Source organism: Barbatula barbatula, assembly GCF_947034865.1.
Source record: "Barbatula barbatula genome assembly, chromosome: 17".
Lineage (NCBI taxonomy): Eukaryota > Metazoa > Chordata > Actinopteri > Cypriniformes > Nemacheilidae > Barbatula > Barbatula barbatula.
In genome coordinates this window covers 8,192,978-8,219,339 of record NC_136780.1, presented here as the reverse complement: position 1 = coordinate 8,219,339, position 26,362 = coordinate 8,192,978, and the positions used below count along the sequence as shown (strand labels likewise).

General features: G+C 38.9%; 2 protein-coding genes across 2 annotated transcripts; one reads left to right on the top strand and one right to left on the bottom strand.

Moving 5' to 3' along the window:
• Window positions 1-1,114: 1,114 nt before the first annotated feature.
• LOC306906508 (putative pleckstrin homology domain-containing family N member 1) lies at window positions 1,115-7,636 on the top strand. The gene is made up of 12 exons (XM_079477965.1): window positions 1,115-1,547; window positions 2,697-2,892; window positions 3,504-3,647; window positions 3,762-3,848; window positions 3,994-4,075; window positions 4,160-4,296; window positions 4,411-4,557; window positions 4,630-4,731; window positions 5,104-5,179; window positions 6,551-6,627; window positions 6,820-6,921; window positions 7,199-7,636. Exons 1-11 carry the CDS (start codon window positions 1,459-1,461, stop codon window positions 6,886-6,888), a joined length of 1,206 nt encoding a protein of 401 aa, XP_079334091.1. The 5' UTR covers window positions 1,115-1,458; the 3' UTR covers window positions 6,889-6,921; window positions 7,199-7,636.
• Window positions 7,637-9,479: 1,843 nt separating this feature from the next.
• Window positions 9,480-24,781, bottom strand: arhgef19 (Rho guanine nucleotide exchange factor (GEF) 19). The gene is made up of 16 exons (XM_079479059.1): window positions 24,306-24,781; window positions 15,063-15,702; window positions 14,339-14,863; window positions 14,076-14,208; window positions 13,916-13,995; window positions 13,597-13,835; window positions 13,354-13,514; window positions 12,944-13,096; window positions 12,720-12,849; window positions 12,416-12,490; window positions 12,224-12,313; window positions 11,604-11,767; window positions 11,087-11,245; window positions 10,861-10,940; window positions 10,545-10,649; window positions 9,480-10,446 (listed from the first exon to the last, which is right to left on the bottom strand). The coding sequence occupies exons 2-16, from the start codon at window positions 15,679-15,681 to the stop codon at window positions 10,289-10,291; spliced, it is 2,871 nt and encodes a 956-aa protein (XP_079335185.1). The 5' UTR covers window positions 15,682-15,702; window positions 24,306-24,781; the 3' UTR covers window positions 9,480-10,288.
• Window positions 24,782-26,362: the final 1,581 nt, after the last annotated feature.

The window sequence follows — 26,362 nt, the reverse complement described above, 5'->3', positions numbered from 1 at the left end:
TAATCATGGCTAAAAGCTGGGATACACTACAAGACTATTTTTCCCAGAGTTTCAGTCTGGACTTGTTGCAGAAAGTCTGCGCTAGTCTGCAGGTTTTATCGCATAGTGTGTGATGCCCTGTTTTTCTCTGCAAACTATCAAAAAGTCTGCAAGTGTGTGATGTGTAGTTTTTTTCACACGGTTATTCTGCTCAAAATGATTCACGATAACACTAATTTGAGATATATATTGGAATTCTAAATAAATAAGGAATACTGTCGGTCAATTTCAGCTTTAACAACAGACAAGTAAATGCATTCAATGGTTGTAATGTGAATTGTATTGGTTTTAATAGAAGCAATAATGGGATGGATTCTACTGGTGGTGTGTTATCTACCGAGATTAATCCTATTGAAATAATTCTCAAAGCACACTATAAAAAGGAATTTTGTAATTGTTTTAATGGAAAAAGCTAATGGTTTACAATGGTATTTTTATGGAAATCATGAATTTCTATATCTATTATCTTTTTCATACAATACCGTGATATTAGTCTGATTTCTTTTTTAGAGTTTAATCATTAAATGTCATTCATGACAATATACAGTATCTTTTAAAAATAACATGAATTACATCTCTTATACTCCACAAGAACTTTAAAATGTGGTGTTTTATGCAATGTCAACTATCTATGAGATAGACTGGATGTTCTTAGCTATAAATTTAATTCAGTTTGTTCTTTTTGATTGGCATTAAGTTGAAAGCAGCAAAAAACAGCTTTGCTTCTGTGGAACTGTCAAATGCGACCACAAAGCCCTCCTTCTTCATCCGTGGCAAAAGCGACAAAACAAACATCAGACTGCACCATCACACGCTGACACGCTCCTTGCTGCAGTCTCGTGTTCAGCTGCAGTTCGTTGTTGTGACTATATGCACTTGTGAAGTGTGGCAACTTCACAAGGTGTAATCATCTTAAATAGGATTTGCTTTATCAATCCATCTCTGCATCCCAGTTGAAACAAAACCGTTCTATTTCTTTCCAAGTTTAGGGTAGATCACTAGAGGTGAAACTGTCTACAGGCGAGGTAAGGAAGTTGCGTTGGCCGCTGCTGCGTCATCACCTCACCACTAAATCAGCAACAGGAAGAAATACTGCAGCACATTTGTGTCAGTTTAACTGCTGTACTTCGTTTGCTCTTGTTTCGTGTGCACACAAATTGTCTTGTTTTCTCTTTTACAACAAACAAACAAGGATAGACTCAACTTCTCCAGACTTCTATCTGTGCATGATTTTCAACCCTGTTGCCTGCTTATACCCCAGTGGCTGGTGGGGTTTGTGAGGTGTGTGTGGGGGTGAATAAAGTTCAGGGGCAGATGGCCCTCAGCGTGTAGTGTAGAAAAGAAGCCATTAGGGTGGTGTATATGGGAGACTGGAGAAGCAAGCGAGGACAACAGAGGTAAGGTGAAGCGACCAGAACTATGGGATGCTGCAGTGTGACCCAGAGGAACATGGGAACGGATGAAGTGGGGCCTGATGAGATTGAACTGATGGAAATCGGCAATACAGGGTAAGAGATCGCAACCATGGTAAATTCAGACTCATAGTCTAAGCGCTTATATAAATAGAAATATACTTCCTTCTTTCTGAATGTTCATTGAATTTGCATTCAAAAGTATTTAGGTTTGTGGTTTCTAAAAATCACATTAATGTTAAAATACAAGAAGTTGTTATGATTTTATGACTTATGACAGTTTCTGAAGTTCTGGAATTCGAGGGATGTTATTTACAGAAGTTTGCTACGTGACGGTTTTAGTTTCAGCCAGTGAGTGCAATACACGATTTTCTCAATGTCAATTAATATAATCTCATTTACATTTCCGCCTATCTCCAAATGTATGAAAATGCATATTGATAAGGTATGATGAAACCGCGAGAAACTTCCTGTGCACGTTTAGGTTTATCCTCTTCATAATGATAGAGGTTTACGACGGATGGGCAGCGTGCACGCTGCCACAGATCTCATTAGAACCCCTCGTACAACAAATGAGGCAGAACTAATTCAGCTAGTATACCTAATTAAAGGAGGGATGCGTGTTTGAACAGTCTGCCGTCTTACTCCGGGCTGGAAGCCTCAATCCTCTCATTAAGAGACTGAGGGGATTACAGTGGGAGTTAATCAGAGCTCATGGGCTTTATGTGCCCGAACCAACAGTGGAGCGGGATCAGACGTGACTTCAATCTGCAGAAATGAACACATTCCGTTTGAAAAATATAAATACACAGATACGCACATGTGTACATTTACAATGCTGAAAAGCGAGTGTGTTTGAAGTAATAGGATGGTGTATTTATTATGTAGGAAACACACTCATTGATGTTTTAAATGAATTCTGTAGGGAGTAAAGAAATGGGGGTCAGGTGGTGAGTGTCTGTCATCTAGTACCCACAGTAAGCTGCTTATGTCTGGACAGCAAGCTGGGTGGCTAGATCCATCCAAGAGACTGTGGGGGTCTGTGGATGAAATGTGAAATTAGTGATCCTCCAATGAAGGGTTGTTACTGATATTGTTTACCGTAGAGCAACAACTTTTTATCTTCTAGAGAGTGCGTGAACGTTCATATTCAAAACATCCACTAACTCGAGAGCAAAATAATTTGCAACGCAATCGCTGTCAGATTTTCTTAATAAAGTGATTTGACGTTGTCTGCTGTTTTAGGCTCTGGAGTCTTGGTGAAAGCAGGCTGCAGATTTCCACGATGAATGGCACAGAGGAAAGTCATCACCTTAAACTCCAGGTTTCCACGAAGAAGGACAAAGATAAAAGTCATCACCGCAAGCTCAACATTTCCATAAGAAATGATACAGATGAAGGTCATCATCACTGTCCTTCTGTGAAGCACCTGACGCAGGAGGTAAGTCAGTACACAGGAAGTGGGGAAGGGTTGTGCTATATTGCCATATAATAGATGAAAGGCTGAAAAATCAAAAGCGTGTAGAAAAACAATAGCAATGCATAATACAGAATTCTTTAAACAGAGGAATTGTTCTGTTCCGTATATAACTATTCGGTGTTAAAAATCACTATAGCTTCAAATTCCCCTGTACAATAAATGTATAAAACATTTTGTATCCTAACTTTAGAATTGCCAGTATAGAAATTACAAAACAGCTGCCACACATTTTACATAAATGTTGATTGCATTCTCTGCATTCACTGTCAAAACTGTTGTGTTTCTCTATTTCTAGGACAACACAATTTGTTACTTTTAACTCAACATTGTGTTAAAGTTCCCTAACACAAGATGATTTGTTATTGTTTGACTCTTCTTTTTTTTACTGTTAAAAAGTTAATCCTGTCTGTGCACAGGAGCTGACACATCACTCCAATTCCCAAGATTGTCTGTCTATGTGGTCAACATAGAAATAAACTATGGCATTGCACTGTGCATTTGTCAGAATTACAAACGCCACATAGCAAGTATGATTATCAAATATTTTATGATTTTTGTTGGTTGTTTCTCAGTTGGTGCTTTGGGGATGGACAAAAGACGAGCTGCATCATAGGCTGTACACTAAACCAATCAGAGAATGGGAAGGGCAGGCACCACACACCTATGGAGAAATCCTCTATTCATCTTCTGTGTATTTGCACAGTGGATACACAAAGGTCACAATTTACAAACATTGTTCAACATAGTGGCTGCAACTCTGCAAACTATATGTGAAGTTTTTTTAGTTAACTGTAACTTAATAATACATGCTTTATGATTTTTACTTACAGGCTATGAGTGAAAGATATCTGGTTTTATTTTCCTTCCATTTGTTAATTCTGGCTTTGGACAGCTCTAATCGTGATTTTATTTATGAGGTAAGACCGCCCCGTGAGTAATAAACTACTCATCAGTTTCAATAGGAAATATGTATACACAGAAATGAAAACTAATGTTTATGGCATGCACTTCACCCCAAGCTTTCATTTCCCCTTGCTGACATATCAGTGTGTCTCCTGACAGGGCATTCTTCCTCTTTCTGCCATTGAGGTGCATCTGATCTCTCAGCAGGACCCCGCCTCTCCACATATGTTTGAGATTAGCGGTAAGAGTCTACGTTGTAGTCAACATTGTCCCCTTGTGAGTTTAAACATTTTCACAGTTCTCTCATTTCTGATGTTCTTTACAGGACCTATGGTGGACTCAAAGATCTTTATTTGTGCTAATGCTGGAGAAACTAAAAGTTGGATGCGGAACATTGAGGACCGGAGACACAAAAGCCTGAGGCAGCAGCTGAGCCCCTCCCACAGTGCTCTTTCATATCTGGTCAATTTTATTCTTAATTTCTAAATGTATCACAATTTTTGTCAAACGTGAACCAGATAAGCACAATACAGCAACTGATTGCTTAATACCTTAAAATTTTCTTCATGACTCCAGATGCCTTGCAATGAGAGCTGGAAGAGCGAGGAGCTTAAAAGATACTTACTGCGGTCACCCATCTTGCAATGGGAAGGGACTCCCATTCAACACATGGGATATCCAAAATATATTTCACTGGTGCACATCAGCAGCGTATACTCAAAGGTCAGATACTGCTGGGTTAGACTATAGCTGAGATGAATCAGAACTGTACTAAATAGATGACTCATACAACAGGAACGCATCCTGAAAGGACCTCAGGAACGTCTGCTGGTGCTGTTTCCATGTGACCTGCTCATTCTGTCTGTTGACTGTCACCGCGTTCATGTGAAATACGAGGTTTGATGATCTTTATAAATAAATAGTGACAGACTGATATTGCCGTAAATCTACAGCAGCTGGTTCTCTGAATTTCCAAACTGGCCACCAGTGGCTCAAGCTGGAACTATACAAGAGCATTTTTGCACAATGCACTACACGCAAGCAATGGTTCAGTTGTAAATACATCCTTTTAGCTCTTTTGCCAAAAAGTAGCTTACTAACAGGAAATAAACATGAAGGGCAATTTGGAAAGCAGAAAAAAATGTGAAGAAATGAAATTCAACATGCTGTTGCTGATTCCCCACTAAATCAGATTGGATTTGTTTGTATCTGTTTTAATAAGTATATAATATGTACGTAACTGAGTTTTATAATGGTTTTGTACTGAAGGGTCGGTTGCCACTAAAAAGCATCAAGGCTATGGAGAGGTCTGCTCTACCTGGAAGAATGGAATTTGAACTCACAGGTATGTAACAGTATCAACACCTTTTCATCTGTCAAGTATCTCAACATAACACTTAATACTTAACTTAAAATTTAACCACAATAAATGGTAGAACATCTCAGTATTTAACTCTTCAGTTAGTTTAGTTTAGTTTAGTTTAATTATTTATTTAAATTATTGCTTTTAAAAATTCACTATGATGATGGTTTAGTACAGGGGTTTTCGAACTTTGTGATGCTATGGACCCCCAAATATATAAAATAAATAAAAATAAATGTTTGTCTCTATATATTCATGAATAAAGAAACATTTAAACTGTCAGATCAAAAATAAGTGTGGTGTTATAAAGAAATCTGATCGCTTCCACATTTAAATCATTGGCTAATATGACTAATGTTGGATAAACCTGAAGAGAAACGTTTTTAATTCTAATTTGTTTTGTACCGTACCAACTTTCAAAATAAATCTTGTAGAGACAGCTTTTCAAAGCATACTGTCTTACAATCCCCATAGTGCCATAAAGGGGACAGTAGTTAACACTAGAGATATAAACAAATATAAACAATTCTGTTAATATGAATGAAGCAATAATAGTAATAATTTAATAATGTTTAGTAGACTTTTGTGAAATAATATTGTCTGAACCTCCTGGGGACCCCCAGGGGGCCTCCAGAAGATTCAAAGGGGTCCCCAGAAAGTTCAGACAATATAGAATTATTTCACAGTTAGAAAACCTGCTTGTTTTATTGGCATTTTTATCGTAACCTACTCCTTAGGCCCTATGATTTTTAACAATGATGCTGTCCACAACTACAATAGTGAGTGACACAAGTAGTGACAAAACAGCCCTATAGAACAAGCTGAAGAAGAGGTTTATATGAGAGAAGGTTTATATATGTTTAGTGGTCTTAAATGAGACTACAGTACATGCCTGTGTGCAAGGAGGGATTCAATCTGTAAATAATACAATACATTTGGGGTATGTTATTTGCTGGTAGGATAACCCTAAACCATAAGAAAACAACATACACATGGATTAGTCTGAGTGGCCTGTTAAGAGTCAGAAATCAAGTGATCTGTTGCAGTCATAGAGAATCTTATGACTCACCTTCACCAAACAGCCATATGATAAACACACTCAGACTGGCTTACCACTGTTCCTTTTACAGCATGTATTTTATCTAACTGCAAAAATGACAATACTGCAAAGTTATGAAGATGACTTTTTGACCGAAACAGTAGACCAGAATATGTGCAGTTTTTCACGTAGGCCCGCATAGATCTATTAGACCGTTTCTGACAGAATTCAAGCCACACAACAGTTTGAGACAGGTTAAGTCTGTTATATCAACTTGTGTAATCTTTGCTCATCTGATGTCATGTGTTTCTCAGGTGATCTGATTGAGCCTCTGCTAGTCTCTTGTACTCACCCTGAGGATTATCAAAGCTGGATCTTCCAGTTGCAACAGGTAATGTATACAGCAGCAGCCTTTTAAAGCAGATTCTATTTGATCAATATATTGAATAATATAGTGTAAAAATCATTTAAAAATTTAACATAGTATGATTTTCGTAGATTGAAATACTGCCAAAAAGTCTGAAAAAGATATTTGCTTGTACAGTAGATTTTAATTTTGCATGCTATTTTCCATCCTTCACAGCCTGATAAAGTGACAGATTCGTTGCCACATCACACCCCTCCTCTCATACCGAAAAAGCGCAGAAGCTGAGGAAAATGTGAAGAATGGGAAATGAATATTACTGTAAGCTGAGTTTCTTTGACGCATCACAAATGCTCCTATTATTCATTGGGACAAACAGACAATTTTGTACTACTGCAAATTTCAGCAGGGTTTGTGAGATTTGCAGAAAGATCTTTACAAGTTAGAATACGGTTCAGATAATTATGTTAGAGAATTATTAATACAGTTGTACAGAATGAGTACAGAACTCACACATGCACACATGCTATATGTACAAAGCATTGTATGAAATTTATGCAGAATGTTTGAGTGAAATGTAATAAATTACTTGAATTAGAAACGCATGCCTGGGCTTGGAGGGCTATTTCTTGTCTCTCAACTGCAGCATCTTTTTACATCGGCTGGAAACCGTTCAAGCTTCTTCAAGGTAGATAGCCATCACAAACACATGATCCTCTTTATGGAGTTGGAATAAAAACAACAGCATCTTTGAAATATCTGTGATTTGCTTCCAATACGCCACGAGTAAGCCTTTAGGTTTACTGGGTAGATGTTCAGAGCCTAGGACAATGTGTTGTGTGTACAAAATATTCTTCAGAGCTCATAATTCTGCCAGGTTATTCTTGCACTGTAAAAATTGTTGTAAAACTAAGCACGCAATACTGTATATGAAGGAATTTTCCACATGTAGTACTTCTATTTTTCCTGTGTTTTAAAGTTTGCATTGCGTTGTCTTTTAGCATTCATTGAAATGTCTGTAAAATAACAAACTTTGAAAATTACCAGTATGTTTTCTGTTTTTCTTTACAACGGAACCTACGTTTTTAACCCTGTTTTGAGTTCTGTTGGCAGTGACTGGTTTTTATTTGTTAGAGAATGTCCTTACTTTAAGTCGTAAGCAGGAACTGTTTTCTCCTCTATATTTCAATTTTACATGACAGTGCTGTATAGTAGTCACTGTGCTATTTAAGATATCAAGCATGGTTAGCTAGTTTACAATTAAAAAAAATCAATGGGAAAAACAGACAACCGGACGTAGAGTTGAAATGTAACAAATCTTTTCAGTCACTAGTTTCCTCAGGCTCTTCACATTTTTATTTATAGAGTAACTTTTTCCTGCAGGACAGAAAGCATTCATGTATTTTGACCCAGATATACTAACCCTCTGTCTAAACCCAGGGCAGGCATGGCCCTCACAAACAATGGGGAAGGCCTATATGCACATGGAGCGATGACATATGTCCGCTAAAATCTCAGCCAGCAGTTACATCCAGCACACATAGCATCCATAGAAAACCATAACGTTTTTCACTCTATCTCTTCAACATGCACCTCGGATTACGATCAACGACGTGAGGCTTATTATCCAAACACTACGTCATTGTACATCGACAACCAAAAAGGATGGAGCGCTTCAGGCAATCGGTTTCAAGCTACATTCACAAATATGAAAAAAGTACACTTACCCGAGGCCTACATTTCATGAAACATAATTTAGAAAGAGACTAATATCAAATTAATAATATTGTGCAATAGTAGGCCTACTAAGCCTCTAAGCTTTCCTGTGGCTCAGTGGTTAGAGCATGATGTTAGTAGATCCCAGGGATTCCACATACTTTAAAAAACAAATGTATAGTAGAATGCAATGTAAGTCACTTTGGATAAAAGCGTATGACAAAAATATAAATGTAAGGCAGATGCATGAAAAGCTTTTGTGTAGTTGCAGGTTGTGGCCAGCAGAGGCCAGTGGTGTTAGGTTTACAGCAAGAGAACAGAAGAAAGGTTAGAGGTACTTTTTAAAGTTTTTAAATAGCATAGATCCGACTCAACTGAGCCACGCCACACATGGCTTCGGTGTTGACTGACAAAACATTTTTAAGTTACAGGCAACTTTTTGTTGCCAAGATACAGATGGTTTCGGCATTTGATAAGTCATGCTCTCTTTACAGGTAAGCTATTCTTTTGACACCAATGTCAACACTTGACACGACAGTAACTTTCTTTATTTGTAATAGCTTACCAAAGTTTATATACAAATGTCATGGTAAATGTGTGGTTACCGTATTCCTGCCTCAGGATCAAAAAGGGATATATTTTTAAAATGGGGGAAATCTGGAAATTATGCAGAATTGCTCTTATACTGAATAAATATGCTTTAAGACTAGTTACAATTTAACATAATCATTTATACAGTTTACTCCATTTGAGTGTTTGTGTTTTTCCACCACTCATAATTACAAAGCATTAAAACAATTCAAAATGTTTCAGTGAGATGTAATAAATTGCTTTAATTACGAATGCATTCCTGGGCCCCTGGAGTCCGTCTCTTATCTGTCTCTAACTGCGGCTTCCTTTCTGCAGCCTTTCACTCTGATTTACGGCAGTTGGAAAGCATTCAAGGTTTTTAGAACAGCTGTGACAAAGAAGCTATTCTACTTACCTTGTACCCGGCTGCTTTATTGCCCCATGGGATATGAGGTGAGTCTGGAATGAAACTCATTTTTATGAGGCATCCTTTGTTGTAGCTGCCTGCATTGCTGGGACTCCCAGTTACAGTAAAGTTAATTTAAAGTCTGAACTTAAGTTGTGTTTTTGTCACAGAATACCTCGAGACCTTTCCAGTTAGAATATATGCATTTATTTTATTTTATTTACATAGTCACCATAAATGATTATATTTCAAATGTGATTGATAGAACATGCTCAGGATATCAGTACCCCACAAATTTCCCATAAAATCAGCATTTCAAAAAAGAACAACATCATTGACATAAATAACATTTTCATTTTAATTTATTGCTGTATTTCTTTTCAAGCCAGTTGTAAATTATCTTCTGCAGAAGACTAATGGCATGTGCCTACACTAATATTCAGGTTGCAGTAGCAGCATCATTCATAAGTCCAAAATTTGGTTCCAACGTGCCTGCAGTAGCATTTTGTTACTGTGTGACTGGTGATTAGCTAAAAACAAAAACATTCATTTACATCCTACTTTATTTGACCAGGACTTAATATTGAAATGGTGGATACACCACCTTACCCTACAGTAACAATTTAAATAGTACACTGTTAATTTGCTATGGATTTTCAGCAATGTGCATCCATAGACTGTTAGAAAGCTCTGCACCATACGCTACATGCAGTAATTGACACTATTGAGCTTGCAAATCATAAAGTTAATATCAATAGAAGACCCATAAGCTTAAAAACCAACAGAAGTGCAAAACCGATGATGACCATGTAATTCAAAAACGCAGTGCATAGCTTTATTTATTCTATCTGCAGCACATTTTCAAAGATAAACATCTACAGTTATACAGTATAACTTACTACAGCTAAAATGTTAGCCATCGCCATTTTAAAAACAGTAAATGACTCAATATGTCAAATTCATATAGTAGTGAGTTTGGTACCGCACTTAAAGATCTTAAATTGTCTCTCCCTCAAATTTTTGTGAGACACACTTAATGCGAATGTTCTCGCGGAGGTTTCGCAAGCGAGCGCTGCGGCTTGTGATCTCCTCCACGTATGTTTTGGGGAACCAGCCCCTCTCTCCATCCGACAAACGGATCCCATCCACCCACCCTGTGAATTGAAAAACATGACAGCTGTATGTCTTCCATCGAATCTGCTTGAAAGGAAAGAACAGAGTGTAGCTAGAAGAAGAGAAATGATTTTCTTACCATCAGTTGTTATTGTTATAGCTTGAAGGATGTCAGCCTTTTCCAGTGTCAACTCATCGTGCTCCTGAGCCTGGTAGCTCTTGATGCACTGCACCTGAGATCGATCTGTAAGGACACATGCAGATGAACTTGAGCAAACATCAGTCAAAGCTTCAGAAGGCACTAAAACATCAAGTTTTCTAAAATCTGATTGAGGGCTTTCAAGAAAAAGCTACTGGATAAGTCGCAAAGTTGGCAAGGAATCTCCTTAAGGAGATTTCTGCTTTTATGCTGTGAAACTGACGTTGACTTATCAAGTGAAATGTCAAGTACAAACCATCATTCTCATTGGTCTGCTCAATAGCTTCCTTTGGATTGGAGGGAAACATGGCTGTGATCCACCTCTGTTTACTGCTCCTGTGTGTAAGAGAGAATGTTTTTCGTTTTTTGAATCCTGTGAGGACACTGTTTGATTCAGCTTATCTTTTAGGAATGCTAACATCTATTTGTCATTGACAGGTTTATGAATGTTAATATTTGTGAAAGATGTTGGTTGTCCTCACTCTGTGGGTGACTTGAGCAGGATCTGGTGTTTAAGCTGTTGACCCTCACATAACTGCAGATAGAAGATAAAGCCTGAGATTCCCTGAAGTTTCTGGCTTAGATCTTTAACCTTGAGGTCTTCGATCTTTGCATGTACAAACACCATGAACTTCCATGTGCTGTGACAGGAAAAAAGACTGATGTTGTACACTTTACATACATCTTTACACAATATCATAATAGAATTGAGCAGTTTCTAATGACCATATGTGACTCTGGACCAAAAATAAGTGTCAATATTTACACATTGAGATTTATACATCATCTGAAAGATGTATGATTTGCTAGTATAGGAAAATATTGAGCCGAGATATGGCTATTTGAAAAAGTTGAATCTAAGGGTTCATAAAAATCTAAACATTGAGAAAATGTCTTTAAAATGTCTAATGAGCAATTGGAAGTAACACTATTTTAAACTTCTAAACAATTAAAATAAATAAACACTAGCTTTTCAGGCAGTCTTCCCCTTAGACTTACTCCTTTCTTCGGGACAGCAGAAGACAGTCATTAAACAGATGGAGGTACACTGGCCGGGTGGTGAGTTTAAACTTTGATCCAGATATACTCAAGTTTTGTGTGTCCACTTCTAATAGTTCGCCATGTTTGACTAGCCAGCGAGACTGAGAGATGAGAGGGAAAATCTAGAATAAAAAATTAACACATTACTAAAATGTTATCGTGCCTGTGCTCTGTTCCAAAACCTTCATGCAAATCTGGGAAGAACGTTCTGATTTTGGTCCAATAAGTTAATTAATAATTAAGACACATCTGAATCTTTCTAAAATACCTTGTAGGTTAACTAATAATGCTGTCTCAATTGTAGCGCTATTCTAGGGCATCATCACATAAAAAAAAATCCATTGCGGTTAATGCACATTTTAAATAAACATTTCATTTCCATAGCATTTGTGTATACTTTATTTTTCATTCTCACAGCACATACTGTACAACTATTTAAATCAAATGAGTTGAGGGCAGTGAAAAGCGAGTGAGTTCAATAGGTTTAGGAACAAAACATATGTGTACAAACATCGTACATTTTATCAATACCTGTAACATATATAAATGATTAAACCATGAAACATATTTAAAAGTACCTTGCCCTCAAAATGAATTTTCTTATTTAGATGAATGAGTTCCTCCATCCTCTTCATGGACTGCACACTGGAGTTGCACTCCTTTATAATCTAGTGCAGCAGGTATGAGCATTTTACTTATTGAGCACATTATCTTTCACTTGCATGTTCTTGTAAATTGTTCTTTGTTAGAGTCTTACATTACTGTCTCACCTTTTTTAGCTCATTAAGGGCCTTGGTGGCTGTGTCCTCATCTCGTGATCCAGGAGTGGTTCTTTTAAGGATATTCTACAATGGACACAATACTATTACACAGCAGAATAAACATTCACCAAACATCATCTTCTATGAATTTAAATGAAACTTGCATTAAGATTTGATGGCAGTTTTGGCCAAGGCATCATTTACGATACCATTTGTTACATCGATAAACAGCGATGCATCTGATGGATCAGGTGTAAAACAGGGCCTATAAGGGCCTACTGTGTTTCACATTTGGCAGTGGATGGTAACATACCTCTACCAGCATTTTGAGGCGTGTGATTCTTTGAAAAGGAAGGATGAGGAATGATGTAAGAGGAAGCCTCTGGCATACTGGGTCCTCTTCCAGACGGGCAAGGATTGCAGGGAATTTGGGATTCTCTTGTCTAAAAGCCACAAAGCAAATGTTTTCACCTCTTAATGGCAGCCATAACACCAAGTACATTTTGTCATTGATTGTTTGGGAAATTAGATGCTTACAGGAGGCGTTGATAGGTCTGTTCCTGATAAGCTTGATTGGTGACATAAGGCAGATAGACCCTCCTCAGAGCAGGACAGTGTTCAAGGACAATGTCACAAACATCAAAACGCAAAATGTCACCTTCTAACCTGTGCTCCAGGTCCTGAAGAAACCTGTGAAGTGGAAAATACATTTGAAAAATGAAGAAATATAAGTCTTAAAATGGGAATTGCAGAGGCAAATCTACAGTCTGTGACATTCTTGAGATTAGTAGGATTTGTTCCAGGAGAAAAATGTGAGACGCAGGCAACCTAAGCCAAACATCATGGCTTTCTACCAAAAAGGTAAGATCAAATATATTTTCCACTATGGAAGTACACATCTGTGAGGATGTGTAAAAATGGCAAAATTCTTGCCTACGTTTTCTCACCTCTCACTGACTTCTTTCACATCAGGCAGTTTGGAGAAGAGCCATTGCCTCTCTTGTGTGCCCAGACACTCACAGAGCTCAGCGGACATCATAAAATGGTCAACTGCAATAGACAGGCTGCGTATGTATGAGGCCTCTGATGTCACCAACTCAAACTTGGCCTGAAATGGGAAAACGTAAAAAAAAATGGTCAAATGTGTTGGTAGCTTTACGGATTATAACACATTCTTGATGTCAAATCACCTCCTGTAGTTTGCGCTCTTCGTTGCTAAAGTTGTCCAGCTGTCCACTGGTGCGGACGTCAGGAATATCCTGCCAGAGGGAGAAGGCAGAGCCTCGCGATGAGCGAAATGAACTGGATGGGGAGAGGTTGCCAGGGGATGCTGATTCCCCTCTTTCTTCATCAGTCCCAGGCTCCGCCCCCTGCTGCCTCTGTATTTCTCTGTTAATAGCAACATCGCTGTATTCCTGATAAAGAATCACTGAGAGAGAAAGAGAAATGGGCAAAATAAATATGTATAAAAAATAATGAAATCTCAAAATTTTAATTTTACAGACTTACGGTTTGGCAGGAAGCGTGACAGACGTTTAGAGCCAATGGGAGGACTGCCTCCATCCTCATCAATGGAAAATGTTCTCATTCTGTAAAAGAACAAGCCATAAATACTTAAAATAATGAGTTGAAGTAAGCCTTTGAATAAGATTGAATGTTAGATCTCTACCTTTGCTTGGAGAGCTTCCTCTGAACATGTGGGTTACAGTCAGCAGAGGGCATCGGTGGTGCATACCCCACCGGACTATGTGGCCCACTGTCACTTGAGCCCCCTGAGAAGCGCTGTCTTGAGTTGGGTTTGTCTACAAACACAGAAGGAAGAAAGAAGGTATACAATGGGAAAAGCCTGAAAATTTAGCACCAAAGTGTCATAATGACATCACAGTACAAAGAGTCTTTCATTGAGCTAATCAGTCCTGATGAGTCACTTACAATCAGGGCTGAGGTTTCCAGACAGGTGACGGTCCCGGGAGGCCACGCGAGCAGAGAGGGACTTGCCCAACTTGAGGGTAAAAGAGTTTTTCCTCTGTGAGAGTTGCAGGCGGGAGATGAGCTCAGATGCAGAGAAGCGCCGGCGCTCATTGTCTGCTGAGCGAGAACGGGAGAGCAGCAGAGAGGTCCCACTGTTGAGGGCCGGGCCTTCCAAAGTCCCACAATCCTCTAGGCCTAGTCTCTGTATCCGGTCATCATGTACACCCCCCTCCAATCTGGTAACTTCCTGAAGAGAATCCAAGGAGGATTTTGGAGGGGTTGGTATGGAAAAAGGAGAGAGTTCTTCATTGAGCTCAGGGAGAGGGCTGGAACTTTGGGATGTGGGTATGGTAGATCCCACTGTGCTGAGCCCTCCTTCAACAAATGACTCGAAGGATCCTGGGATCAGATAGTCGCACTCCGGACCGGGGCTGCTGAGAGACTCATCACTCAAGGTGTCTGGAGAGTACACCCTCATCTTACGCCCTGTTGTCACATCCATTCGTACATTCATATACAACCTTTCATCAAAATTATCTTGAAACAAAATCACCGTAGACAATTAAAACACAAACCTTTTAAGAATCACAGTACACAGAATAGTCTATGTAATATGCCATTAACTATAAAAGCAGGAATGTGGGAGGTATGTGTCATGACCCATCTAAGTGAGACTGGCACTTACGTATAGACTTCTCCTTTATGGATCCCAGGGAGGTGCGCCTCTGTGGTCGAACTGGTTCCAGATTTGGGAGCTCTGAGGGGGAAGATGGAGTACTCTGGTGTTGAGACTCCAATGAGTCCCTGTCCCCAGGAACATATGTAGTCGACAGAGGCAAAAACAATCCTCTTGAACTGAGTCTCTTAATTCCTGGTTCAGACTGTTCATAAACTGTCTCAGGTAAGTTAGTAATGGGTGTCCACATTTGATTCTGAACCACCTCCACATTATTGCTTTCCTGTGTCAAATAATTGTCCAGTGGATTACTGTTCTTAGCAAAGTCTGAGGGCCTCTTCCCATTGCATCTGACAGACTCGGAGGGAGGGGAAGAACTGCCCTTTTCTGTTGTACATGATTGAAAACCATTAGTGTTGGGTAGCTCGAGAAAGGCCAATGTCTCCTGCTGACACACGGCAATGTGTTGATGCTGCCGCAGTAGAGGCCTACTTTCCCGAGAGTCGTTCAGAGCCTGGGCCTCAACAGAACCTGGGAACCACATGTCAGAGCTCTCGCCTCTGCAATGGAAGGCTTGGAGGTGAGGCTGGAAATCAAGGAGAGCAGAGAATCCATAGCCGGGGAGCATGGCTCAGGAGGCACATGGGTACTGAAAATGGACACAAAGACAAAGAACATAAGATACTATACCTCAAGTATGCAAGTAAACAAAATGTGTACAAAGTAACAACAAAAAGGCTTTATCACTTTATCATACTAAAGGTTTTTTTTGGCTCAGAGGACCTAATGGGGAGCACATTTATGTTTATTCAAGTTAGTGTCTTGGCTGTTTTTTTAGACAAGTTGAAACAAATGAGACAATTGTTGACATACAGTTTATTTTAAACTTTCTAATCACAGATTTTGGAACCTTTGGTTGTTTGTTGTTATGATCACTAGAGCAGAGGACAAAGTGAAATTACTAAGGCCATTTGTTTAATTCTGTCATAATTTACTCACCCTCATCTTTTTCCCATTAATATGAATGTCTTTGTTTGGTTAAGCACAGAAGAAGATACCAAACAAAATAATAAACAGTTATGGGGCACCAATGACCCCTAGTTTGCTTTCCTATTATGGTAAATAAGTGCCCTGTTTACAACTATTCTTCCAAATATCTTTCTTTGTGTTCAGTAAAACAACAAAGAAAATGGACACAGTTTTCATTTTGGGATAAACTATCCCTTTAATGTAGACAAAAGTCGCATTGAAAAATTACTGAAACTATTAACAAATCTCATTAGCTTTTTCTACTGCTCTTAACAGTATGTACATACAAAAGTGTTTTTTTTCATATCTTAACCAATAAACATGCCTCCGACCATCTTTTTATTGTACCAGACTAAAGCACAGCAAAGCTCAGCTTATCCCTGCAGTTCTTAGTGGATTTGACGTTCCTCTGTATAAGTTTTAAGTTTAAGTGAAATGAGGTCTGGCCGAAATATATTGCTCTCCTCTCTCCGTAGTAGGCTTGGCTCAGTCGCTGCAACTGCGTCTTCCTGTTTTAATTAAAGAGAGCACCATGCAGCCCTCATCCCCTGTACTTATCTACATCACTTACAGCTGGGATCCCTCACTCCAAACATTACTGCTCCTCTGCTGTGGCTTCGGCATGAAGAGGTCGGTCACACAAGGACATTTGCGTGTGATCTCTCCAGCTATGATAATGAGCCGAGTGTCTAGTGTTGCAGGCAGCTTATACCTGAGATGGAATGCCACACAAAGAAGACCCTGATGGAGGAGGTCAACTTAGATTCTACGCCCGTCTTCTCACTCTTTCTCATTTCTAGAGAGCTTTCTATTTACCCATACAATCTGGGTCAAGGGAGAAGCAACTCTTATAAGTATTCAGTGTCTTGCCTTGAGGGACAGGAAAACCTCAGACAGCTTGAGCTATCCTGAGGTTTTGAAGCAATGAAGGTTCGGTAAACTGACAGTTCGGATGACCCACATCTTATCCACTGACCCATGAAATAAAGTGAGATCTAAACTACGAGATGAAATCCCCGCAACTTAAACTCTCCCCTACATATAGGTTTGGCCAAATGAAAGGTACAACTAAATTAACCATTGTTTATTGTGATATTGTACATCTTTATACTCTCAAACAAATATCTGCTGTACTTCAGTTTCCTCGGAGAGCACAAAAGAAGTCTTTCTCTATCTTAGCTTCTGTCTCAAAGCTGAATGTACACACGGCTAATTCTCTCCTTTCCTTCACTGCACGATTCAACATGATCCACAAGTACTTTCACGGATATGAAAAGCCCAGCCATGCACAATCTGACCCTCTACTATATCCACATCTGCACAACAAACACACTGCACACTAAACCCCAAAACACAAATGGTTACCTGTTCACTACACTTAACAAAGGATCCATTTATTTCTCCAGATGGAGTACATCAGGTGTGCATGAGATTCGAGAGTTAAGGAACAAATCTGACCCTTCACATGCACATACTGAAATAAAAGTGCAATCGGTTTATCACACAGCACTAAAAGAATGTGATGATTTAAAGGGTCATCGTCAGAATTAACGTTTTAAGAAGCATTTGGCTAAAGGTAAAATATATAACAATTTGTACAGATACATGCATTGGGTTTTGCGTAAGCATTATTTTATAGCCATGTACATGTGCTTCTACAAATGAAATATATTGTACCAAACAGCCATATAGTAATTTTGTGAATGCTCTGCATAACCATCACTATAAAACAAATGTGATATTACTCTACATTACAGCCCATTATGATAGAGCCATATATTCAATTTCATCTCTTCTCCCTTTTAGAATTTCCTGTAAAATCCAGCATGTAATTTTCCATGTCCTTAACATGTTATTTTCTTATGGTTTTGTCTTTGTTGTATCTATATTCCCTGTAATTTTAGAGGGCTACTGTAAGTAAAGGCGTCTGCAAAGTAAATGAATAGAAAACTGCCATTTTCTTTATTGTAGTTATGATCAAAAAAGTAGTTATGATCTCCCATCTGACATTCAGGAGCCCGTAAAGAATCATATAACTCAAAAATACCTAATGAAACACAATATTCAGGAATGGCAAGATTAACAATGGATATGAAAATACAAATATGGTACAGTAGATTTCAGTACAATGTGCATCTTCACAGATATTGCAGTCTGCATAGTGTAGCTAGACAAACAAATCAGCGATAGGAAATAACTTCTGTCCTTTGTCCCTGTTAATATTTTGATTTGTTTGAGCACGGGGTCTAACAGTGTGGTGTGATAGGCTACCGTTTGTGTGTTATATTACTCTGAGGCAGACTGACGCCACTCTTCTAATTGGCTCGTGAGGAAGAGTAGAGACTCGGGATGCATCATGACATCTGCTTGAGATGACCAAACATCTCGGCTCATTTTCAGCTGCTAAAATGTATCAAGGCGAGATACAGATGTAACAGAAAATATCTAAAATGTCTAAAGACATAAACATAAAAAATAAGGTCATTATTTTGCTTAAACTCTTGTGAAATCCCAAACTTAGATTTTTTGGCTTTTTGTGTTCTTTTTTTATATACATATGTATATTTTTTCTATCGAACACAAACAGATGCTGGTTGACTTCAGTCTGTCTAAGGTGTTCAGTTTTTCTATAATGGATGACACTATCATGGAGAGAATACAAAGATTATTATTACATATGACACATGATATTTAGCATGTTTAGATTTTAATTCTGGTGAGGTGAACAGGGACAACTGGAGGTGGAGAACACTTTGTTTTTGTTTGGTGTGGGGCCCGTCTGATCCTTTAAACTGCCTAAGGGCCTTCCTTCACCTACTCCATCAAGATAGACACTGAAATCCCTTTTCACATTTACAAAGCATTGACATTGCCCTCGACCCTCTCAACACCAACACAACAAAGAGAAAGAAGCCCACAGGTGCAGCAATACCGGCTATGTGGTATTACTCTGACAAGCTAAGTTTCTTAGGACCGCCTTGAACCCTGTGGTCCAGTCTCAAAGAAAAAATTGCACTCAGCTTCTTTCACCAACACCTCCCGTACTGAACACGCCCAGTCAAATACAGAAGGCTAAACACACAGGCAGTGGTGCTAAGTGTGAAAACGAAGCACTGTTATTAAACGCTGCAGTTTAGGGTATGTTTGTTTGGATTTGAAGGCATACTCTACCCAAATTTTAATTCTGTCATGAATTCTGTCCGAAAATGATCTCCCAGAAGTATCCTTTTTTTCTTTGTGTGTATCAGAACAAAGACATTTATACATGTTTGGAAAACATGAGGGTGAATGAATGATGACAGAATTGCCATTTTTAAAATAGTTTTATGTCTGAATGGCATATATTTAGTATGCTTATAGGCTTATATTATAGTTCTATTCTTTAGTTTTTATTCATGTATTTATTTTGATTGTTTACATGTTATTTACATGCCAATTATACAAAAAAATATTAACATGTAAGGCCTTTATTATATATTTTTAATTTGAACTGAATTAATAATTAATATAATTTTAATCATTACTAGATTAATTATGTAATTTAAATAGTTATTTAATTAGTTAGTAAATGTCAAAAAGAACTAAAAAGAAAAACATCTTATACTGTGTTCTTCACAGTTCCATGCTGTATCTTTGCAGACCCCTTTAAAAACCTTGGATCTAATCCAGAGACCATTTAGCTTAGTCTCAGACGGCACACCCACAGATCTAACACAGTCTGTCCCATAACTGTCTGACGCATAATGGACAGAATAGAATGATTAACATATCGGTTAATGTCTTCATTTGGGCTAGTTTAATAACAAGATAAGGGGCGACTTTTTAAATTAAATATTTTTCTTATAGAAAGTAAACCAGGGCAATCTAAAAGTTATTTTATAAAAGTAATAGTGCTTGATCATTTCTTTTTTTAATCTCTTTGACAGAACAGAGTATTAACTGCACCCTGCAGAACCTTCAGGTGTCTTTAATGTGCTGTTAAATATTTTACATTAAAAACGATGACCTGCTTTTACCATTTTATTCATGTCACAATTCACTCCCATGCAGCTTCCTGTTTTCTTTCGCTTCGTGCTTGAGAGGAGAACTGAGCCACCGATCTCCCCCTCCTCCCTCTCCTTTATTACATGGACAGGTAAAGACTAGTCATTCTGAGCTGCTTGTTTTGAAATGTGATCAGGTACCGCTTGTTTTTTAGGACTGACCATGTAGCAGGCTGTACATAAAATAGTTGTGATTGCAATGGAAAAAATACAGTTTACTACATCAAGGTCCAGTCTGTGCAATTCAAACAGTAATTTTTTCATTCCAAATATCCAAGGAGAAAACGTCACATATTCCTGCATATTTCGTGCTATTTTCAAGCGAGACTTTATTCAGTTTATTGAATGCACACATACCCAAATTATTTTATTCCCTTTAGATTAAATGGGCCCAAACCAACAGAGTGCCTGACAAAGCCCGCAGGCTACAAAGCTAAACAGGTGTGCACAGAGCGGAGCAAGAGAAAGGCCTTTTACACATACCTGTAGGGCTTGGCTTTTTCAGGATCACTTTTCATAGACAAACACAAACATGTGCACGCATACTCACCCGCCCATGCACATTGACACACATTTGTGCAAGCATGCATTACGAGGAAAGACGCAGATACCCTGACATGCATTTGTATATACATTAAACCATTAAATAGCTTGTTATTGACTAACTGCCAGGTGGTGCATGCAAACCATCTACTTTATCAAAGGACTGAAAAGATTAAGTGCAAGAGCCTGCCAACACGTTCAAACAACCATACCCTCTTTCTTACATACTTTTTGGAAATCAATGGCCATTTGCAAATGCAAAACAAAAGCACAATACAACGGTTAACCATTAAGCCCTCTGTGCAAAACAAGTTCATTTTCATGGCCGACCTCCACTCTCATTAAAGATCTTTGACACATGCAGAGGCATTCCCCAAATAGCTGCGCTTCTGTCATTCCACTTAAATTGCCCAGTAGGCCGGGAACAAAGAAAGAGCCTCGTCTGTTTAAACTCACGCAACAAGAACAGGCCCTGTTTGTCCGGCCGCATCCTATCTGTGCCGCCGGGGGGAAGCGTGTGGAAGATCACTAGTGCTAAGAACGTGCCGTCACACAAACAAGGCCTGTTCTTATTGCTCTCTTCCGTCACCATCTGTTCATTCGGCAGGTGAGCTCTGCTGTTTTTTCAGCCCTTGCAACCATTTTTAGGCCAGCCGTATACGGGTTGAGTGAAGGGGCCATGAGGATCTGGATAACCCTTCCACCCCGAGTGGCCTTGTTGACCTGATTTCGGCTGGGTGAATAAAGGTAAGTGAGGAGAGAACTTTGCACACGCAAAGCCCAACTGGGATCCAGAATTACAGGGTGTGGCTTGGCGTCCTTTTCGCCATTTCAGATCTTGTACGTGTATGTGCAAATACAGATTTAGCCTGTTGCCTCCAACTGACAGGTGATGGGGCAGGTGCTCCAAACTCGGGAATGATGGTAGGGAGGGAACATACAGACTGTAAATCAGTCCTGCTTCAGATTTGCAAAACAGTGAAGCATGTTGCGGAAAACCTAAATTTGCCACAAGCCAGAATTTTCAGCACTATTTGACTCCACCCCTGTTTTTATCTCTGCCAGCATGTATAAGAAAGCCAGACCTGCTGAGGACATTGAGAATGCAATGAGTCATGCAAAAACAGACTGGCACAACCGAGCTGGAGGAATGAAAAGTCAAAGGCTATGACAGACATTCCATGGGTCTGTCTGCTACCCTCTTTCTTATGTTCTGATCTGCCAACGGTATTAACTAAAGCAAAGCACCAAGACACACCCGTAATAGCTATCCATGCTTAAGCACACATCAGTCTCTCCTGTTACCAAAGATCCATGAAGACATTGAAATCGGTGTATGTCTTGCAGATCTACATGTTGTTTATAGAATAAAAGGGTGAGGCAAGAGTTTCACAGACAATTCATCTAGTCCACAAGGTCCGTCCATTGTGGGTGAAGAAAATCGCCTGATCTTTCTTCATTGAAAAGAGCCCTATAATTGTGTGGGATAATCTGTGTTACTGAAAGGGTATCTGTTTCACATCCAATGGAATGACACAGCAATGCTTTCTGAGGCTTTACAGGATGAAAATAACAATGAAGATGAAATGGGAGGGAGACTTTATTGTGATATGATACTTTTTTGTTTACATCACAACCTTATGTGGGCATCAGACACGGCCCATGACAAAGGTACAGCTTTTATTTTAAGGTTAGAAGCATCTCAGTTTCCCAGACAAATTTGCAATCCCATGACTCTTATAGAGCCGAGACTACAAATACATTACTAAGGCCAGTTTAAACACTGCAAAAGTAAAAATTATGTCTTATTTTCTAATAAAAACCTAACTAAAACAAATTTTACTGACGTAAAATAGCATTAGTTGATTGCATTATTATACTGTATAATAAACTGTTTTTTTGTTTATTTTCTTATTTCCAGTTTTGTTCAAGTATACTTAAATGTTATTGCAGCTTGCAATGGCGTTCGAAAATTACATTCAAATTATTTTTATACTTTGTATTAAAACAGGTTGCATAATTTTGCCTTAAAAATATTGTGTGAAAACTAGTTCCAAGATTTGTATTGTTCATAATTTTGTCTGGGCAGCCAAGATAATTGCTGTTCCTCTCACAGCAGTGTAGAGAACATAAAGCTTACCATCAGACAGGTGCTAGACCATAACAGCCCCCCCCCACCACCTCACACTCAGAAAGAAAACAAAACATATGCTCCACACATGGCATGAAACATTCTAAAGTAGGAGCACTACATAAACACACTAACAAACACCCTAAAAGGAAACACAACCGAATTATAAATTTTGAGTTCAACAGAACCGCAACGTCTCCAAACCTATGACAATGAAGGGATCAAACATATACAGGAAAGCAATGACATTAGATCAAAGAATAGAACATTGCCCCTGCTTCTCAAATGTTTAAAAAAGACCCCAGTGATGTAATGTGTCTGCACTGGAGTTTCCCATAAGATCCCTTCAATGTCACCAACAATGCTTAGATTCACCATTAAACCAAAGCTATTTAAACTCACTTACTAATAGCATGAATCCAACACAAATATTTCAGACTTTGCAATCTATAAAATATTTCAAAAACGTTTTGATATTGTTTCGCAGTGCATGTGTTTAAAACAAATATCAAATATTCAATGCAAAAAAAAAGAAACGCTAATATCACCAACTGATCAATTTAATGACAGAAGAGAAAAATAATTTACCTACACAAAGCAACCCTAAAACCCCACAGCAAGACCCTCAGTTCAGACTCCCCCACTGAGATTTCCCCATATAAAGCAGACAATAAACTATACTGACATTCAGTTCTGGCTGTGCAGCCGTCTATCCGTGTACAGTTCATTAACAGCATCACTCCGGCTGTGTGTTCCAGACATGCACTCACCTGGCCTTCTCGACTGTAGCTCACGCGTGCAAACTTACCACATCTGCTCCCTGCAGACCTTTAATATTTATGCCTCATATCCTGCTAAATCTATTGCACAATTATGCATGCAAGATGAATCACATTTACATCTGATTGGCATTTTTTAGCACGGCTGGAGGGCAGCGTTGCTGTCGCTCTTCCAGGATTGTATAAACTGGAAAACATCCCAAGTCTATCATGAGCTTTGTCTATGCAGGTGAGTATCAGATATGCAAAGCTGAATATTATATGTCATGCATAATGCATTAGAGTCTACAGCTATCTGAAAAATATAATTTGAATGATCTTCACAACTGAAATCACAACACTCTCTTTTTTTTAACTGTTAACGAAACAATTCATTTTAGGGTCTGGGTATTTGGCATGTCACGTTTTTGTACTAATGACAGTTACCATGGTTTTCTCCAAACAATGATCTGTTATCCCAGCATCATTCCTAGCAAATTTGCATAAATAAAATCAGTGACAATTTTTTTTATGTGCGTGATTGCATTTTATATTTTAAAAAACGATTTCCCTCTAAATCCTAGAGTTTTAGTGTCCTCAGATTTCAGGATCCCACCGTATGTATAACACCTCCTCATGTAAACAACATAAGACACAAAACCCTTAAATACTTAAAATGACAAATTGTTCAACATTCTGGTGGTATCATCTAACATGCATCAGACTGAAATGTATAGAAAGGCAGTACCTCATTGGTATCAGTGGACTGCAGGCTGGACGGGGTCCAACTTCAGTGTGCAAATCCAAACCATACAAGATAGTGGCTGAAATGTTATAGCCCCCATGACTTCCTTGTGTTCCTCTTGGTTATTGTCCTTCCCATCAGCTTCACTCCACTTATTAGCAAAACCGAAATTTTTATGAAACAGAATAAAACAACTGTTCTAGCTACTTAAAAATGCAAGTTTCGTCTCCATATTGCTTCTCTTTGCTGATCTTCCCTCTCTGTCCAGCAGCAGATGAAGAAAGACATTTGTGCTCCAGTCTCACGCGGTCTCAGGCCCCCTCTGCCAATTATTTATGGTTTTATTTCTAACACCTGCCAGCAGAGGAAAAGAAGGAGAGGGAGACGCGAGCTGTCGTCTGGTTCAGAGGAGAGTCCTTCCTGCCGAGGAGGGAGACAGAGCACAAGTGTGTGTGTGTGTGTCTGGATTCCTGTGTGTCAACAGCAGTACTTTGCAAGTGGATAGCAGGCAGTTGGTTAGGAGGGAGTTGAGGGAGGGTTTGGGGGGAAGTGAGATAGAAACGGGAAAGAGGAGGGTGGGATAAAGGCTGCATGTGAATATCCCTCCCTGTAAGCGAGTGTGTGTGTGTGTGTGTGTGTGTGTGTGTGTGTGTGTGTGTGTGCGTGTGCGTGTGTATAATTAGGTAAGTATCGGTTTGAAGGTGGCAAGTAGCTGAGAGGGCATGCTCGAACTCACTCAGATATGCTCATTAAATCCTCTCTAACGCTCTCCTTTTCACACACACTCATTGATTGACTTATAAGGGACTGAGTGGTTTATCAGGCGATCATTAGAGATGAGCTAACTCTTTGGGAAGACTTACAGATCATTTCATTTGAGAACAAACATTTTTTAGGTTAATCCATATCTATTGAAAGGGAAACGCGATTGGTCTCGTGAAACAGGCTGCTCCGGTTTGCTCTTATTGAAGCACATGGAGGCTGTTATTAATACAGTAGAAAGAGCTGCTGTCCACGTTGCATATTTCAGCGCTTTGACATGTAGCAACCCACCCCTCCTGCAGGCTGAACGGTGCAGGAACGCACAGCAATCATAACAATCAAAAAATGAAGGAGAGCAGGAGAGACAGAGAGAGCAAGAGAGAGAAAGCAAGGGGAAAAAGTCAAGGAGCTCTAGGCAGTGGAGATTCTTTTTCGGTTTTGGGTGGGTTGGGAAATCATTAACAGAACACCTGCCTCCTCCTGACTTTTAATAAATCAGAGGAGCTTGATCCATCCGGTTCACATTTTTTCAGGTAATAATTCTTAAAAAAGAAATTCAGTTCAATTAAGTTTCAGAGGAGGTGTGATACGAATGTGTTTCACAATGAGTGTCATATTCTAAAGTACATTGGTTATCTAAAATGTTTATGGAGCTTAACGTTTAGCGTGTTTGATTTTCAGCAAACACGCACAAGTGATAAAATGTACCCAATAAAAATTCTGTCATTACTTACTCACCCTCTTGTCATTTGAAACCTGTTTTACTTCCTTTCTTCTGCAGAACACAAAAGACGACATTTTGAAGAATGCCTGTAACCGAACAACTACGGTACCTATTGACTACAATGACTCGCATCGGTTTTGTTTCCATACAACAGAAGATAATGGGTACGGCCGGTGTTCAGTTAGCAACCTTCTTCAAAATATCTTCTTTTGTGTTCTGTTGAAGAAAGAAAGTCATACAGGTTTGAAAATGACAGGATGGTGAGTAAATTATGAATGAATGTAAATAATGTAAACACCTTGGAAATAGGTGATATCTCTTCATTATTTAAAATGCTTTAGCACTTCAATATACAGCTTCAAACCTTTGTGCAAAACATTTACATTTATTCATTTGGCAGACACTTTTATCCAAAGCGACTTACAAGTAGTTTTTTACACTGGCACGTTACTGCAGAGCAGGGGTAAGGTGCCTTGCTCAAGGGCACTTCAGTCATGAACTGCTGGTACTGAGATTCGAACCCGCAACCTTCTGATGACAATAGATTCATTCATCCAGTGTAAAGTTGCATCAT

What these genes read in the sequence shown, in the direction of transcription:
- LOC306906508 (XM_079477965.1), top strand. Translation starts at nt 1,459, where the DNA reads ATGGGATGCTGCAGTGTGACCCAGAGGAACATGGGAACGGATGAAGTG. An exon ending in ATCGTGATTTTATTTATGAG is followed by an intron (nt 3,849 to 3,993) that starts GTAAGACCGCCC and finishes GTCTCCTGACAG; the next exon opens with GGCATTCTTCCTCTTTCTGC. An exon ending in ACATATGTTTGAGATTAGCG is followed by an intron (nt 4,076 to 4,159) that starts GTAAGAGTCTAC and finishes TGTTCTTTACAG; the next exon opens with GACCTATGGTGGACTCAAAG.
- arhgef19 (XM_079479059.1), bottom strand. Translation starts at nt 15,681, where the DNA reads ATGCTCCCCGGCTATGGATTCTCTGCTCTCCTTGATTTCCAGCCTCAC. An exon ending in GTGAAAGAAGTCAGTGAGAG is followed by an intron (nt 13,097 to 13,353) that starts GTGAGAAAACGT and finishes TCCACTTCACAG; the next exon opens with GTTTCTTCAGGACCTGGAGC. An exon ending in CTGCTCAAGTCACCCACAGA is followed by an intron (nt 10,941 to 11,086) that starts GTGAGGACAACC and finishes TCTTACACACAG; the next exon opens with GAGCAGTAAACAGAGGTGGA.